The 15,326-nt window shown below is 42.7% G+C and overlaps 1 protein-coding gene across 1 annotated transcript; it reads right to left on the reverse strand.

Moving 5' to 3' along the window:
* Positions 1-74: 74 nt before the first annotated feature.
* Positions 75-8,263, reverse strand: ntf4 (neurotrophin 4). The gene is made up of 3 exons (XM_086290052.1): positions 8,035-8,263; positions 7,800-7,874; positions 75-2,335 (listed from the first exon to the last, which is right to left on the reverse strand). Exon 3 carries the CDS (start codon positions 2,314-2,316, stop codon positions 859-861), a length of 1,458 nt encoding a protein of 485 aa, XP_086146178.1. The 5' UTR covers positions 2,317-2,335; positions 7,800-7,874; positions 8,035-8,263; the 3' UTR covers positions 75-858.
* Between the last annotated feature and the right edge of the window lie 7,063 nt (positions 8,264-15,326).

A 15,326-nucleotide genomic window follows, 5' to 3' on the forward strand; every position in this document is an offset into this window, starting at 1 on the left:
CAGCAGCAAAAAATACAATAAAAAGCTAGTAGTGAAAGCTGTACTTTGTATGTACATTAGTTAAGTTCAGAGCATACTGAGTACAAAGTTCCTTTATTACCATGTTTGGCAGGACAACTGAACAAACGCAAAGATGGTAAATCAGCTTGTTTAAGTGTCACATAATTTACAAACCACATGCTTTTACAATCATGAGCCACATGTGAGGCCCACATGCACAGATACATCCTGCCACAAAAAATCCTCTGCCTGGCTGAAATCACGCTAGCATGTGCCCACGCTGCAGTCTTAGTTAAACCATAACTGTAACGTTTCATGGTAAAATATACGGTGAGAGTTTGGAGCAGTAAAATGGAACCTCAGTAGGGGGCGCTCCTTCCTCTTACAACCCGAGCGGACCAGAGGCTGGAATTATCATCAGACACTGGAGAGACCTACAAGCCCGTGAAGGCTTCTTCTATAAATACACACAAATATACATAGCTTCATACATAAAGGTATACTGGTGTCATATTGTACACTTATATATATATATAGGAATATATTAATATCAAAGACATACACATGCTTACATACTAATCAAAAATAACTTAGATTATGAAAGATAAATCATACAAAAACAGTACTTCTTAAAGTAAAATTTCTATAGGACAATTTTCCCTAAGATCTAGTGTTGAGGTCTTCTTGTTTTTTTAAATGCAAAAGTCACATAAAGTTGTAGTGGAAGGAAAAGAGATATCTGAAAAGGTCTGGATTTAAGAAGAGATAGCTTCCCTCATGTTCTAGGAAAGACCACGAGGAAGAGAAAGTGCACACAGAAGGATGTCTGCTCTGTGTCACTTCACTTTGTGCTGTCTCTTAAGCCCTCCCCCTTCTTGTCAAAACCTCCCTCCCCGTTGCCGGATTTGCTCTGGACAGCAGCACACAGACGCAGGACGAGTTGATTCGAATCCACCTCCATGCGATTCTGTTTCTATTATCTTTGGTGAGTGCTCGCACGTACGACTGCTTGACTCTACACTCACTGTTCCACTGTTTTTTATCCACTCCCAAGCAGCTGCCCCCAGCCACACCTATCCCTCGAGGTTTGAGAGATTTCGCTGATGCAACAGCACCCTTTGACTGGATCCGGTTGTTGGGATGGTGGCAGTTAGTTTCATAGAAGTACTGTTGTAGAGGTCCTCTCTGAGTCTGGATTTCCTGTAAGACACTGACATTCTCTCCTTTGAAGTCAGTGGCTTCTGTCTTGTTAACCCACACACTTATTGCCTCGCACACCGACTGTTCCCTTGACCTAATACCCTCCTTTGATCTGTCAGTCAAATGTGAGCGTTTATCCCTTTTAACAGGATGGACACCCTCGCGGGTTAATCTAGCAGAGTCTGCCCAAGACAAAGTCGTACTCCTGTCGAGTGCGCGGTCGCCGTGACCCTCGATGCGCTCGTCCATGGCCTCCTGCTCCTCCCAATCCCTGTCCTCCTCCAGCATGCCAGTCTCTAACATGAGCAAAAGAGGTGGGTCCTCCGGAGGTGATGGAGAGGATGAGAACAGGACCCGAGGATGAGCATCGAGAAACAACTCGTCTCCCTTTAAGATGTTATCCAGCCCTCCCAGACCCAGACCATCCTCCATTGTCAGACTTTCTTTAGGAAAACCTCTTCCAGTTCCCACGGTCCTCTGGCTCGCTGTCCCGATTTTTTGTGTATCTCTGAACTGATCTGAAGTTGTAGTCAGTTTTGGTCCTGTTTGACCCTTATGTGTTGTAGCAGGACTCACATGGTTTTCCAATGCAGAAACCTGCAATGGCCTATCAGTAGCGTCCTGAAGATTGTCTTTCTTGGAAAAGTCCACAAAGCCTGCGTATTCATACCTGCTGGTGCTGCCAGGTTTGTAATCCTTGGGAACAGAACTATCCTGGGAAACATCCTCGGCCCTGAGTGTAGCTCGTTCTGTGGGAACATCTAAGCTGCTTCTGTCATTGCTGCCTGAGTTGCTGTTTGATTGGTGGGTTCCTCGACTCTCCACCTTGAATGTCTCTTCGTGTATAGGTTTTACATAATCCTTACGGCTCTGGAGGTTTTGTCTGTTGCTGTGTTGACTGAGCGCAGCAGTCATGTTGTAGTCCGTCTGCGAGGCACTTCCATTGAAGCTGTAGTCCGCGGGGGCAGCTGCGAGGCGAGCGGCTGGGTCATGCCGGTGCTCTCTGCGTTTGTCGAAGCCAGGCTCGGCGGTCGCAGTAGCAATCTTGGACACGGGGTTGTGAGGGAAGGGCAGGGCCGAGGCAATCACCATGGCAACCAGGGGAAGCCAGTGCATCACTCCCAAGACGTATCAGCTGGTGGTTAAAATAGAGCAGACACAAGAGGAGAGAGAGCCAACGTTACTTTATACAATGCAAATTGTGGCTTATACAGTTAAACCAAGCACCACAATTAAAGTGTAAATTGAGAGGTTTTACTGGTGGCCTACAGCTTTATGAGACTGGTGCTTTAACTGCTGAGGTATGGCTCTAAAATCTTGGCAGAACTCGTGGAAAAATAGGTACAGCGAGGTCGATCTTTGTTTCTGCAAGAGGAGTTCAGCTATGAATGGTGCACACTTTGAAGAGCTCACCTCCGACAGACTGGCACATATGTGTGTCAGAAACTTTACAGCCAAAGCTTTTAAAGGCATGATTTGTTTCTCTTCTGCTGTTGCTACTTTTCTTCAGAATTCAAGAATCTGGGACTTTCTTCTACATGTTGTAACTTACAATATACCTTCTTGTCAAAACACACACACATAATAAGAAAGCATACCAATACAGCTGAGATAAACCGCAAGTATTCTACCTGTTTACACCTGGGCTGTGAGTGAACTGGTGATGGAAATTTAATGACGGATACAGTACTGCATTCAGCTGCACTAGCCTGGAAGAGTTTCAATTATAGAGTGATCGCTATTGTAAACGTCCTGCCTGCCATAACCTGTATTATCTAAACTTTGTGCAGCTTGTAGTTACAAAAGGCTTTAGTGCTGCTTTTTGTGTGGCAAAAATAAGAAGCTGAAATTCTTCTGTATAACTCCTTTAGGTCATATACACAATATTATGTTATAAAAAGTACATACTAAGCATTTCATAAAACGCATAGTTAACTGTTGACTAGTTAGTTCACTATTATTGTTTTTGCCCATTTTACCTGGTCACAGAATCTTAGAAGAGCTCAATATTATTACAATATGACACCCACAATAACAATTCAGGGATTTCTATGCACAGAGAGATTTTTGGAGAATAAGTGGCACTTATAAGGTTAATAGGTTTGATATATGTAGACCAATAAAACGAATCATAATACAATACTTGCTGCATTACATGACTATTATTTAGGCTAGGGTACCATGTTGGTGTAACTGAACTGTGGTGTCAGTGGGAGTAGCATTGTATCAACACTATCCAATTTGTTAGCTCTGTCATTTCCTTCTCCCCTTGTCTGTAACACACACACACACACACACACACATTACAGACGCGTAAATATCCTGTTATGACAGGCCTGATCCCTTCATTACGCTGATAAATTTCCAATTCACTTATGACCTGAATCATATTTAGACATTACAGTTTTCACAATTATGCTGTGGGACCTGAGATACAGTTAAACACCAGTTAAACTCCTGGTTTCAATAGTTTGTCTGACCACTAATTTGAAGGCAAAAAACTTTATTGCCAACCTATCAGATGTGCACAGTTTACAGCTTTTTTTTTCATCTAAAAAATTATGAGCAAATTTCCTGAAAATCAAAACTAACTGTTAGTATAAATATAGTCAACCAGACCGCACACTCCCTCGTGTAAGCCAAATGTAAACAATTCCTGACACGCAAAGGACGTTTAGGGTGAATTGCTTTGTCAACTCTGACATTATGTGAATGAAATAAAAAGTGAGATGACTCACATGTGACTCAATGTGAGGTTGCCCTCTGACTAACAGTAAAAATATTCCAGCCACCAATCTATACCGCAGGTCCAGCGAGACGGTATTCAAGCAGTACTCACGAGCCTACACGGGGGAGGTAAGTGAGGATTTAGTTATTTGTTTAAAAGCAGGGAAAAGGTCAATTGGAAAGAGTAAAAAATGGAATGATGGGAATGTCAGTGATGTAACGTTGCTGGCGAGGCTCCTTCGTGGCAAAGGATGCAGACTTCTAAAAAACCACAGCAACATAAAATATGTGTCAAAAACGGAATGTTATGACTTCGTTTGTTTGCTGATATTATAATTGTTTGTTTTAACAGGTGTGTAAGAGCGACTGGGCGGGGGGATCATCGGTGGCTATCAGTGAGTGTGTGAATGAGTGGTGACAAAACTAAATCCTTCCTGTGACAGGACCTGTAACTCAATAGAACCACACCCGGGACACAATGCTGCCAGCGAGACGCAGCAAGGTTTGGTTGAGACATCATTCATGCTGTCACCCAAGGTGCTGCCGCTCAAAGTGCCTGCTGACGCCAAATCACACCTCAGCGTGTAGAGCTACATGTTTGCTTAGTTTACTGATCAGTGTACCAGGCCTGCCAAATGTTTTGTGTGATGGAAACCAATTAAAGTGATAAATCTGACCGTTAACACGAAGGGGAAGTACAGGATCAAATATCCCGGACAGCTGTGGAATATGTGATCAGTTGGAGTTACAGGTTTCCTAAAGGCCTTTGTGGAGCACTCAGACATCACACCGAGGGCAGGCAGGCTGACCGTCTAAGTGGTTTCTTTGTAAAACAGCAGCAGCAGGAGCTGCACTTCATCACCATGCTCCATTTGCCACAATGACATGCATCATTTGCTCTCCCTGCAAGGCTAGACACAAAGTTCTTCCACCGTCTGGACCAAACTCAAGCCCTCGCAACCTACACCCCCTCTCCACAAATGAGTATGCACAAATACCCCAGGCCGTCTAATTCAAAAACCTCACCTAGTAAGTAAAACCCTACTCGAGGCTGCACTCTTATGTTAATCCTAATCACCGTAGCCTGAGAGCCTTCAAAATGAGCAGCACAGGAAGAATACCACAGGATATACAGCCTAAACAAACAGATGGAACCACCTCATCGAGCAAAAATCCATGAATAAACAGACTAAACTTTGAGGACACTAACGGAGAGACCTCCAAGAACTCCATTTCTTAGCACTGATTAATATAAGTCCTTGATAGCTCACATGCTGGCTTTCTTTTCTCTGCAATCACATTGGCTGTGCATTTATTTAAGCTTCAGAAAAGCAGTCAAAACAAGGCGGAAGATACAACTTGTTCCCAACCTCTGCAATACAACATTCCCAGCAGATATGAGCATACGTCAGGGAGCATTTTTACGTGACAGGTTGAAACTGTCCTATTTCACTTTGTTTTTAACCACTCTTAAAATGCAATGTTTCCCCTCGCTCTGACAGTTCAGCATTTTACTTTATATCTCTTTCTATGTATTTATTTTTTTAACTCATTTTTATCAGATTAATGTGCTGCTTTTTCTGGTTCTTACATTAAACAGCGCTTTTAGCTGAACACAGATTCGGTCTTTTTTATGGACACTTTTAAATACACATAATTGACATTTATTATTTTGTAAAGACATTTAAGAAGCTGATAAAGTTTTTATAATTCACTTGAAAAATTACAATACAGTAGACACTAACTTCCTGTTAATGGATGATAACTTGTCATACATTTTTCTGTATTATCAAGCCACTTTAAGTTAGCGTGAAACACATGCATCAGTCCACATTCTTCATGTGCCGTCACTCAAAACTCTTGCTCAACATTAACAATAGAAAAACTTTAAACACAGAATATAAACATAAGTGTTTTTCTGAATAGATCTGACACCTGGAAAATTGTTCAGACTCCTGCCAGTGTTAAAGGGAAGAAGGAATCAGGGGGAATTATGGTACAGTGTGCCTCTGGCTCTCTCTTGAGACCCACCCCAGGAAACACATGCCATAAAGCAGATCCACACCTGGCAATGGCTACTGTGCTATTTAGTCTGTTTACAAGTTCCACATGTGTGGCTAATGTCAGGCACATCCATCTGACAGCGGGAAAATGCATTCAGTGTTAGGACTGCATTCTCTCCTAAACTAATCCTGCCTGAAGTTCTGTAACTCCCCCTCGATGGGGGTGGAAGATCTCAGAGGGAAGCTTCCCCCTGAAAACAGTTTACACGTCAGATTGCATCTTTCACCACATTTTAATCACAGGTTGGGTCTGACTAAACGGTCTCAAAAGCATCTATTAGAAACACTGACAGCAGGAGTGGCTGTGACACTATGTGAGATGGAAAAAACATGCAGGTAAATGTTTGTCCTCCCTCTGCTTCGTCCCCTCTTTCGAGGTTAAAAATAAAAGCCTTTACATCCATTTACAGTGCCTTGCGGTCCCGCTGTGCAAACAGCCCATTAATTCCAGCTCTGTGATTGTTTCGTACCATGCTCATCCTGCAGGATTGAGCCCCCTCCTCTCTAACCTTGGCTCTGTCAGTGACACCTCTCTCAAATGACTTGTAGATCTCTCTGGTTCACACTGGGAAACACTTCTAATGAGGTGCAAGCAAGCCATGCGTCTTCTTCTGTTTAAAAGCGTAAAAAAAACCTTAAAAACTGTAATGAAATAATTTATATTACACTCAAACTTGCACTTTCACCTGCAAAAACCACCCACGAAGCCTATTCAGCCCCTTATCTGTTGACAGCGCGGAGTTAAGAGATCAGCTGCAGGTATGTTAAAATGGCAACTTGTGTGATCTACCAGCAGGTTTGTATTGTGACTGGGTAGCATTCACCTCACCTGAGTGACTGCCAAGGAAAACAACATGTGAAAAACCCTACAAGTGTCGGGCTGCCAAGGAAAACACGTAGAGCGTCTTGATCTTCTCAATCAAGTGAGAAATGCTGAGCTTTAAAAAAGAAAGTATGAATCAAATAAAAAAATTAAATTATAATGATCAATTCGTGCCTGTTTATACATGAATGTAATTAAAAAGAGAGCTCGGGAAAATAAATAAATATAAAATTATTAAACTTATAGTAGCCTGACTTATATAACTTTCTGGTTGTTATCCTCAAAGTGATAGGACCTCACCAGTGCCTTTGAACCAGGGCACTGATAAGCTTCCATCTTCTAATCTAACTTAGCAAGTCTACTTACTCAAGTACGTTACTAAATAAGTATTAATAGAAACTTTCTGATTTTACTCCACTATAATTTGTATGCAAAATAATGTGCTTTATAATAATTTTAAAGCTTACATTTTTTGTTATATATTGCAAAATATAATCATATTAATAAATATTAATTATTATAGCTATATAGATTCAGTTATGATGCATGATCTAGTATAATGTATTGTATAATGCATATATTTTGATTCTGCATAATTCTGCACGTTCTTTTACTGTAAGTACTTTCAGCATATGTTGAACCTACAAGTTTTTTTTACTAATATTTAAGCAGGGTTATGACTTTTTAACTTGTTTCTTCACTTTGCAAAAATGTTATTCACATTCACACTTGTCTACTACATCTGTATGAGGGCACGTGTTTTCTGCACCAGTTTTCTACTTTGTATTTATTTCTCATTAAAAATTATAATATAATATGTTTTCCAGCGGGGCCCCACTGCGCCACTCAATTTACAAAATCATGGAACCGCCCCTGTATCTGTAACTGACTGATTGCATAAATAAATGAAGAAACGTGTCTGTATTTCGATTGAGCTGCGCTGCAGAATATTTAAACATTATTTTGAGTGTACGTGTGTGGCATACCGTTTAGGTGAGATCCGGACCCCGCGTCCTTCCAGCTGACACCACATTGATTATAGTCCTGTCGCTGTTGCTCAACTGGTTTAAAAAAGAAACCCCAAATCACTTTTACACGCTAACCACAAACGCTATTCACAAACATGTCTTTCTCCTTTTTTAATAGTCCGTGACATCGCACGAGTGCACCAAAAATCCAATGAGGGGAGAGAAAAAAAAGGAAAGGAAAGTAGTTACACACCAGAAAACTCTCCTGTCCCGGGAGCGCTTCCACTCAAGAGAAATACTGTATGCAATAAACCCACAAAACTATTACAAATGTTGACCCGCCTGAAAATGTGGATATTCCATAACTTGTTACTGCTCCAAGGAGCCCCAGAGAAAAATTATGTCAGTTCAAATAAGTGAGCGACGAAGTGGAGCGCTGAAGAAGCTACCCAAACGTTTTAAGAACTCCGAACTCCGCCTGAAACGCGTTCAACAAAGCTAGCATTAACTACAATCAAAACTTCCGGTTAACATTTTCAAAATAAAACATGAACTGAGGAATTTGAATTTCCATCGAACGTGACGGAAAGGCAGGGCTTTTATTTTAAAGAAGCACGCAGTCTCTTCAGAATGGCCCTGTTATTGGCTTACTGCTAGCTCGACTCAGTTGAGATTAGTTTCTTGGTGGAAGCGCAAAGACTGGGCGAACTCCCCCCCCCCCCCCCCTCAGGATCCTTTAGTAGAATATGGATAAGAGTTCTGGGGCATTCAGCGACTAACATCTGTCAAAGCAGATGTATGAAACAACCGCTCCTAAACAGACACCTAAAAGAGAAAACAATAATTAGCCCCAAAACAAAGTCACATATCTTTGCTAGCTTGGAATTAACGTGGCCATGAGATGATCTTAACCGTCACCCCTCCTGTTTTTGATCCCCGCCTCACACTTCACAGGAAAACAGCCAGTAATGCCAGTAATACGGGCACAGATCCAAGTTCGGTGAGTTCATTATGGGGCATCAACTGTAAATTATTACAACCAGCCGTAGCTGCACGGTTGTCGTTTGCAAGTGTGTGAGGCTGCAACATAACCCCGTTTGGCACAATCAAACCTGAAGATGTAACTCTGTGTTTTAATGCCAAATCCAAGTCTGCTTTCAGATTGCTTCCTCTATGCTTGTGCCAGATTTTTAGGCATGTTTGCAAGACACGTAGAGATGTGAGTGCTTACAGGTTAATTTCGATGTTGGCATGCACATCAAATCCTAGGAAAGAGTAAATAGGCCTAAATTACAACAGGAAGATACTGTATACTCTGACAAGATGATTAAGAAAATACTGTGCACTGAGGCTATAATTCATCATGTTCATGTTTAGATTGTTGGGCCTCCTTATCTGAGGACTTTAGGTGGTGATTAGTATGGGGACCCTTGAATTACTCTGGCAAACTAGCCTTGTGTCTAGGAAGGCCATGGCTTCTGTCTGAAAGGTTTAAGGCACCGAAGTGACTTAAACTTGGCTTCAATTTTTCATGGGAAACTTATGAGGTGCAAAAAGGTTATCTATTTTTTTGCAGTCACGTGACCTCTAACCAGATTTTGGAGGTGTGACGTTGTATGGGGAAGGTCTCCGTGGACGTGGAACCCACTAGGCAAAAATGTGTACTCCCCAACCAGTTTGCGCAGTTGCATTTGCAATAAGGTTTTCACCAACTGAGGGTTGCAGGGTGCTGCACCGAAAACCTCCTTGTTGTTGCTAGCAAATTGATGCAGCTTTGAAGCAGTACATCATCCATTTCCATTTTTTTTTTCAAGTTTTACTGCCATTCAGCTAATAGTTAGCGAGTGTTTGCAGAGAAGATGGTGCGTTCCATGCAAACTTCCTCCCTTCAGAGGAGCAATTGAATTTGACTCCACACGTGATCCACCTTTTGGATCCCAACATCTTCAACTGGTTCTCATTTTGAAGTGCAAACTTCGGGCGATTGAGACAATCTGCTAGTGACCAAAGCACTTACATTGAGGTTTCTGGTGTAATCCACTTCACCTAGTGATGTTCAGAAGCCCTATATATTTTTCGCTTACCAATAGTGGTTGTATCACATCCAAGCAATGTGTGCATGATGTCATATGTTCCAAATTCCTGATAGTCTTCAGGGCTCCATCATTAGTTCCAGGTAATACTAAAGCTGTTTTTGTGAATTATAGTCATTATTAGAAGGGGTGATAATCCATCATATTGTCATTAGCTAATGACCTGTCAATCACAAATGATCAGCCAATGAGCATGCAGTGTACTACTACTACTTTTACAGTCAGTCCATCACTTGCTTTTCAAGTCTTGTTTCAAAACACCAGCATGGGGACTGCTAAATCACTCAGTTTGAGCCTTCATAACAAGAATTCAGTGACGATTGCATGACATCACAATCAAGGCATCGCACTTTTTTACACTTTTTTTCTTAGGTTGAAGTGATTTATGGAGCTGCCTTCCAGCTGCACAACATAGAGACTAAAACCATTAATGCACACATAGTGGACAAGTCCATGTGCCACAACCCATTAAAAACATGTGTGTTATTATGTGTTATTTGATCCAGATCTAGTTCATGTTTTCACATGGTTTTGACTTCCATTCAGTCGTGCAGATATTTGCTGCTTTGATCTTCGCTAATGCTGCAATGCAGGTAGTTTGGATGTACTGTTAAAGCTGGAAAGATGAAAATAAGAGTTGTTGACTGGCCACTCTGTCCGCTCACAGGTCTTCGGGGGGAAAGTCAGCCAAGGCCTGTAGGAGTCACAATGGAGGTCTATAGAGGACGCACAGGCTGACAGACAGGTCAGTGGGTCCTCGGCGCAGATAAGTCACCCCTATACAGACCAGACGAGGGTTCATTGCTATTGACCTGCGAGAACAGCGCGTCCACTGAGCCTCCCCACCTTGAATGGCCTTGTTGAAAAGGAGAGCCATAAATTGGCGGATGAGCAGTGAGAGGAATGGGGGGGGGGGGGGTCTACTCTGCCTCCCCTCTTCATCCCACCTCCCACTCTCTCTTGCTCTCTCACATGCTATCTCTTTCTTTCCTTTACCAAGTAGTGGTTTCCATCTCACCAAACCCCTTTTCCCCTGAATGTTTAAAAAGATGAAAGGATAAGGAAAAGAATGGAGACAAAAGAGCGCAGGCTTGTGTTACAACCCTGCCCCTGAGAGACTGCTCATGAAAGAGTTCGGGGATGGGAGAGATAGGGACCTGGAGAGGAGACACAGAAAGAGAAGGGGGGATCGTGAAAAGAGGGTTTTCAGGCCGCTAAAACGGGTCACTCTTGTATAGAGAGGCAGACTAAAGTGCAGTCTTCACTCTGAGTCGGAGACATTTAACACAGGACCATCAGATGGAAGGCGGCGTTGATATACTTGTACTCACTGAGTGATTGCACAAGCGCACATGACTTCACGTGCACACGCTTTGTTTGTCTTATCCACATCCAGCGTACAGTAGAAGCAGAGAACCTTCTGAGAATTTTCGGGATCGTCTTTGCCAATCAAACACAAACACTTGCGCGCACATACATACACACTCCCTAATGTCTCCTTTGCGGCATTCCTACCCCTTGGCATTTACTGTCAGTCGCTCGAAATCCGTTCAACCCTCCCACCATTCTCTCTATCTCCTTCCCTGTCTGAACTTGCCCTGCGTGCACTTAGATATTTCCACCTCGGGGTGCATCAATGAGAGTTTGAGTGGTTGAGAGAAACAGAGCAAGAGAAAGTTGTTAGCTCGGTGTGGATGGGAATCACCTTCAGACAAAGGCGATGACTGAAAAGGCAGGGATGCGTTTTTCTCGGGCTTTCGCGTGCATATGTAACTGTGACCGTTTCACAGCCGAGGAGACCCAGAGGTTTATCTCAGGCATTCATTCACAGAACAAGTTTTGCTTCATACTACCGCTCTAACACGTCACATTAAAAGCTTTCCTTAATCCTTAAGTCATCAAAACTCTTTAAAGTTAAGCTGCACTATTTAGCAGGCAAATTCAATGCTGTACAGTGGTTTTCTATTTTCAGCAAACAACATTATCATGACTGAAACAGGTTTCCGGTCTTTTATTAAAGCCCTGTAAAAAACAAAAAACAAACAGATTTCTTTTATAGCACAGCGCTGCCTTGTACAGAGTCTCTCCCTTCAGAGGAGCGATTGAATTCGACTCCACACGTGATCCACCTTTTGGATTCCAACATCTTCAACTGGTTCTAATTTTGAAGTTTCCAGATGTCGCTCTTACTCCCATCGGCCCCTGTGATGAATCTTTCCCACAGGCAGCGCCATCAGGCATCAGCTTGTTGCCTCTGCACTGGACATCCTCCTGCATTTGAAACTCAGATCCGAACGAAATTGGAAGGTAGCTATTATAGCAATTATTGCAAATAGCTGAGCCGAGCTGTCAGGGCGAGGCTCTCAGTCTGTCTGTCCATAACAGAGCCACCAAGTCAGGCCTCAATTACACATCCTCAGCCTCCCCAAGGTACCTGGTGTCAGTCCTCCATCATCTCCTCTTCCATCTTCACTCACTTTGAACGTTATTTTAGTGTCTTCACCTGATTTCCTGACATTTTCAATCCTTTTCCGTGTTTCTTCCATCACTCGCCTCACACCCGCCGCATTCCACCCCTAAAAAAACCTTCTCTAATGAAAACTGCACTGCCATTGCTACCACACACGTACACACTGAGGTATAGCTGCATGTGTTTCTAATTTCAGGCGTAATGCTCCGTTCTCCGCAATCTGACCCAATTAGCCAGAGCCTGCTGGAAATGCCCCAGTCGCCAGACACGGTGGCAAAGAGGTAAAGGTCAAAGGTGAGGTCATTCATGGGGGAGTTCGAATTGATGAATGCATCACTTCTGCCTGCCTGTCTGTCTTTGACATCCCTGTGTGCGCCACTTCAGCTGCTGTCCAGTTTCCCCATGAACATATTTAGCACAGGTGGAGGTTTGAGCGCAAAAAGCAAGCCAAGCCTGAAATTGAATTTCACAGCTTACTAAAGGTCAAAGAGGATGAGTGACAGGGTCTGGAGCCAGACCACACATAAACATGCAAACAGCGCACATGTACACCGAAGCAAAGAATGCACGCACACACACGCACACACGCCCATACCGATACACTGCCGCTCTGACAAACAAACAGCACATGCGGCTACAAGTCTTTCCTGCATGAAACTGAAATTAGCGTATGGAATGTTCACCTTCGGGAAAACAGTTTGGGAGGGAGAGGGAATATGAGCATCAAAGCTCCAAAGCCCTCATTAGGAGAACGGGGTTTGGTAATTCAGTTTAATGCCTAATTAGAAACAGGTTCAAATGGGTGCAAAATGCAGACTGGCGCTGTGTTGCATTGCCTAGCAGTCTGCCTCGTTCCACGTCTCTCTCAGTTTGGATTTTGTGTGATGTGCGATGTAGCTGGGTCGTTGTCAGTTTACGAAACGGCTTCACGCAACACATGCACACACTCTGCGCGTCTTGTTTACATCATCTGCATCGCTGTCACCTCTCCCCTTACAGCACCCCTCTCTCTCCCGCAGATCACCTCTCAGTCACTCCTCCTCGTCTCCTTATCGGTGCCTCCTCAGTGTCCCGTTACAGGACCCAGTCCACCTACAGCGGCTACACTTTCATTCAGTCTGGATCCCCTAGATTAGACATGCAGCCTAAATAGTGAGTGATCTATTTACAGTTACATCCTCCGTGTCGCCGACGCCGGCACAGTCCACATCTTCCTTGGTTCCCCCCTTCTTTGCCCTCGCCGTTCCTCTCCATCCCCTCACCTCCTCTTCCATGTGCCCTATTTTTTGCCAACAGGGGAAAAATGTTACACATTGTAAACTTTACTCACTGTACAACACCCGTAGGATTGGATTTCAGTGGCAGACTTTGTGTTTGAACTGGTCTGGCAATTAGTAGAGGATAGACTTACGGCTCACCTACTGCACAATGGAAACACCGGCCCAGTTGTACAAGCCCCTGTTCCCATTCTGCCCCTCTCCATCTGTCCTCCTGTGGGACTGTGTGTGAGTGGTGGGTGTGCATGGAAGGGTATGTTTGAAATTCTTGTCGGTTGCACAGATTTCATGTGTGCGAGTGTAAATTTGTTGTTGCTGGCACCGGATAAAAAAAAATCAAACTCAGTAGATGCCAAGACTTTAAGAATACAGTATACAATGCACTAAGATCTGACTTATAACTGTGGTGTTGTTATGAGTAGAAACTAGTGTTTGTTAATGTATAATTTGTGTAATAATCAAAGATATGCCCTTATAAAGGAAAGATAACAAATACTCTACATGAAAAGTGGAAACCTGTGAGGCAGAAAAATGAAGCCAATGCAATTTGTCTAAAAAGCAATTGAGGTTGACTCCATTAGCGAGCCAGTTCTCACAGACGTCCACATTAAGATGTTCAGCTTTGAAGCATTAAAACTGTTTGTAACAGTGTGTTGCAAACACTGTTTGATCTCTGGTTATAGTTTCTCTCGTAAGGTGTAGATTTATGGATGTGGCTGCTTTGATTAACATTGATTAACCTTACCTGCACTAATTCAGTTCCCTAAATCCAACCAGTCAAATGTCTCTCTTTGGCTTTTAGATATTTGTTAACAGAATTATACTACAAATGCTGTGCAGTGTAGCCTGTCTGAGAATCTTGTGCTCCAATTGTGGTGAGTGAAATTCTAATATGTTATTAGTCTGTCACTAATTAGCAGATTGCACCTGTGCAGCTCATGCATGCTGCTTGCTAGCCAAAGCTTTTTAGTGTTAACTGATAACTTTGCACTCTACCCTCTGTTCTGCTCTCTGGGTTGCTTCTCACTAAAACGCTAATGCTGAGGGTTCAAATACATAGTCGGGAAACCATGACGTCACGGTGGTTGCATCCATCGTTTTCGTGCAATTTGTGGAATAAAAACAAATGTTATGTTTGTTTAGCTTTTGGATAAAGTGACATTGTAATATAAAGCATCTGTACAGTCTTGTTATTATATTAATATTCTTCTCGTATTTGCTTAAATTGACACTTAAAGTTCAACTCTAAAGAATATCTTACTGACCTAAATATTTGCTGAATGTGTTTTTGTGTATCCTTAAGCTAAAATTAGAATGGACTCAGCAACAAGTGACATCTGCTCGGCAGTCCAGATTCCAGATCAGAATTTGTTTTTTTTTTATTTTGGTAGTTTTTGTTTGTTTGTTTGTTTGTAATGAGCGATCCTTTTAGAGATACCACAGAAGGTAACTGAATGTGCATCAATTTATAAAATCACCTTTATATTAGTGCTATAGTTTTGAGGTAATTTTATTTTACTCTAGTTTTCGTCTGTCTGCCAAGCCAGCAAGGAAACGGCTGTGCGGGTTTCGTACTATACCGAAGAATGCTTCCTTAATAAAGTCTGCAAAGTCACGTTGTTATACAACATCATGTATGACAGTTGAGATGCTACACTCATAAATCACCCCCCCCCCTTCCACCCCTCCCCATAAAGCCTCGGGC

The sequence above is a fragment of the Aulonocara sp. 'chitande type north' Nkhata Bay genome, linkage group LG4 (genome assembly GCF_057382095.1).
Source record: "Aulonocara sp. 'chitande type north' Nkhata Bay isolate Kocher_YH1m ecotype deep benthic linkage group LG4, A_spYH_male_GT1.1, whole genome shotgun sequence".
Lineage (NCBI taxonomy): Eukaryota > Metazoa > Chordata > Actinopteri > Cichliformes > Cichlidae > Aulonocara > Aulonocara sp. 'chitande type north' Nkhata Bay.

Excerpts from the sequence above, each read along its gene's own strand:
- ntf4 (XM_086290052.1), bottom strand. The coding sequence starts at position 2,316 with ATGCACTGGCTTCCCCTGGTTGCCATGGTGATTGCCTCGGCCCTGCCC.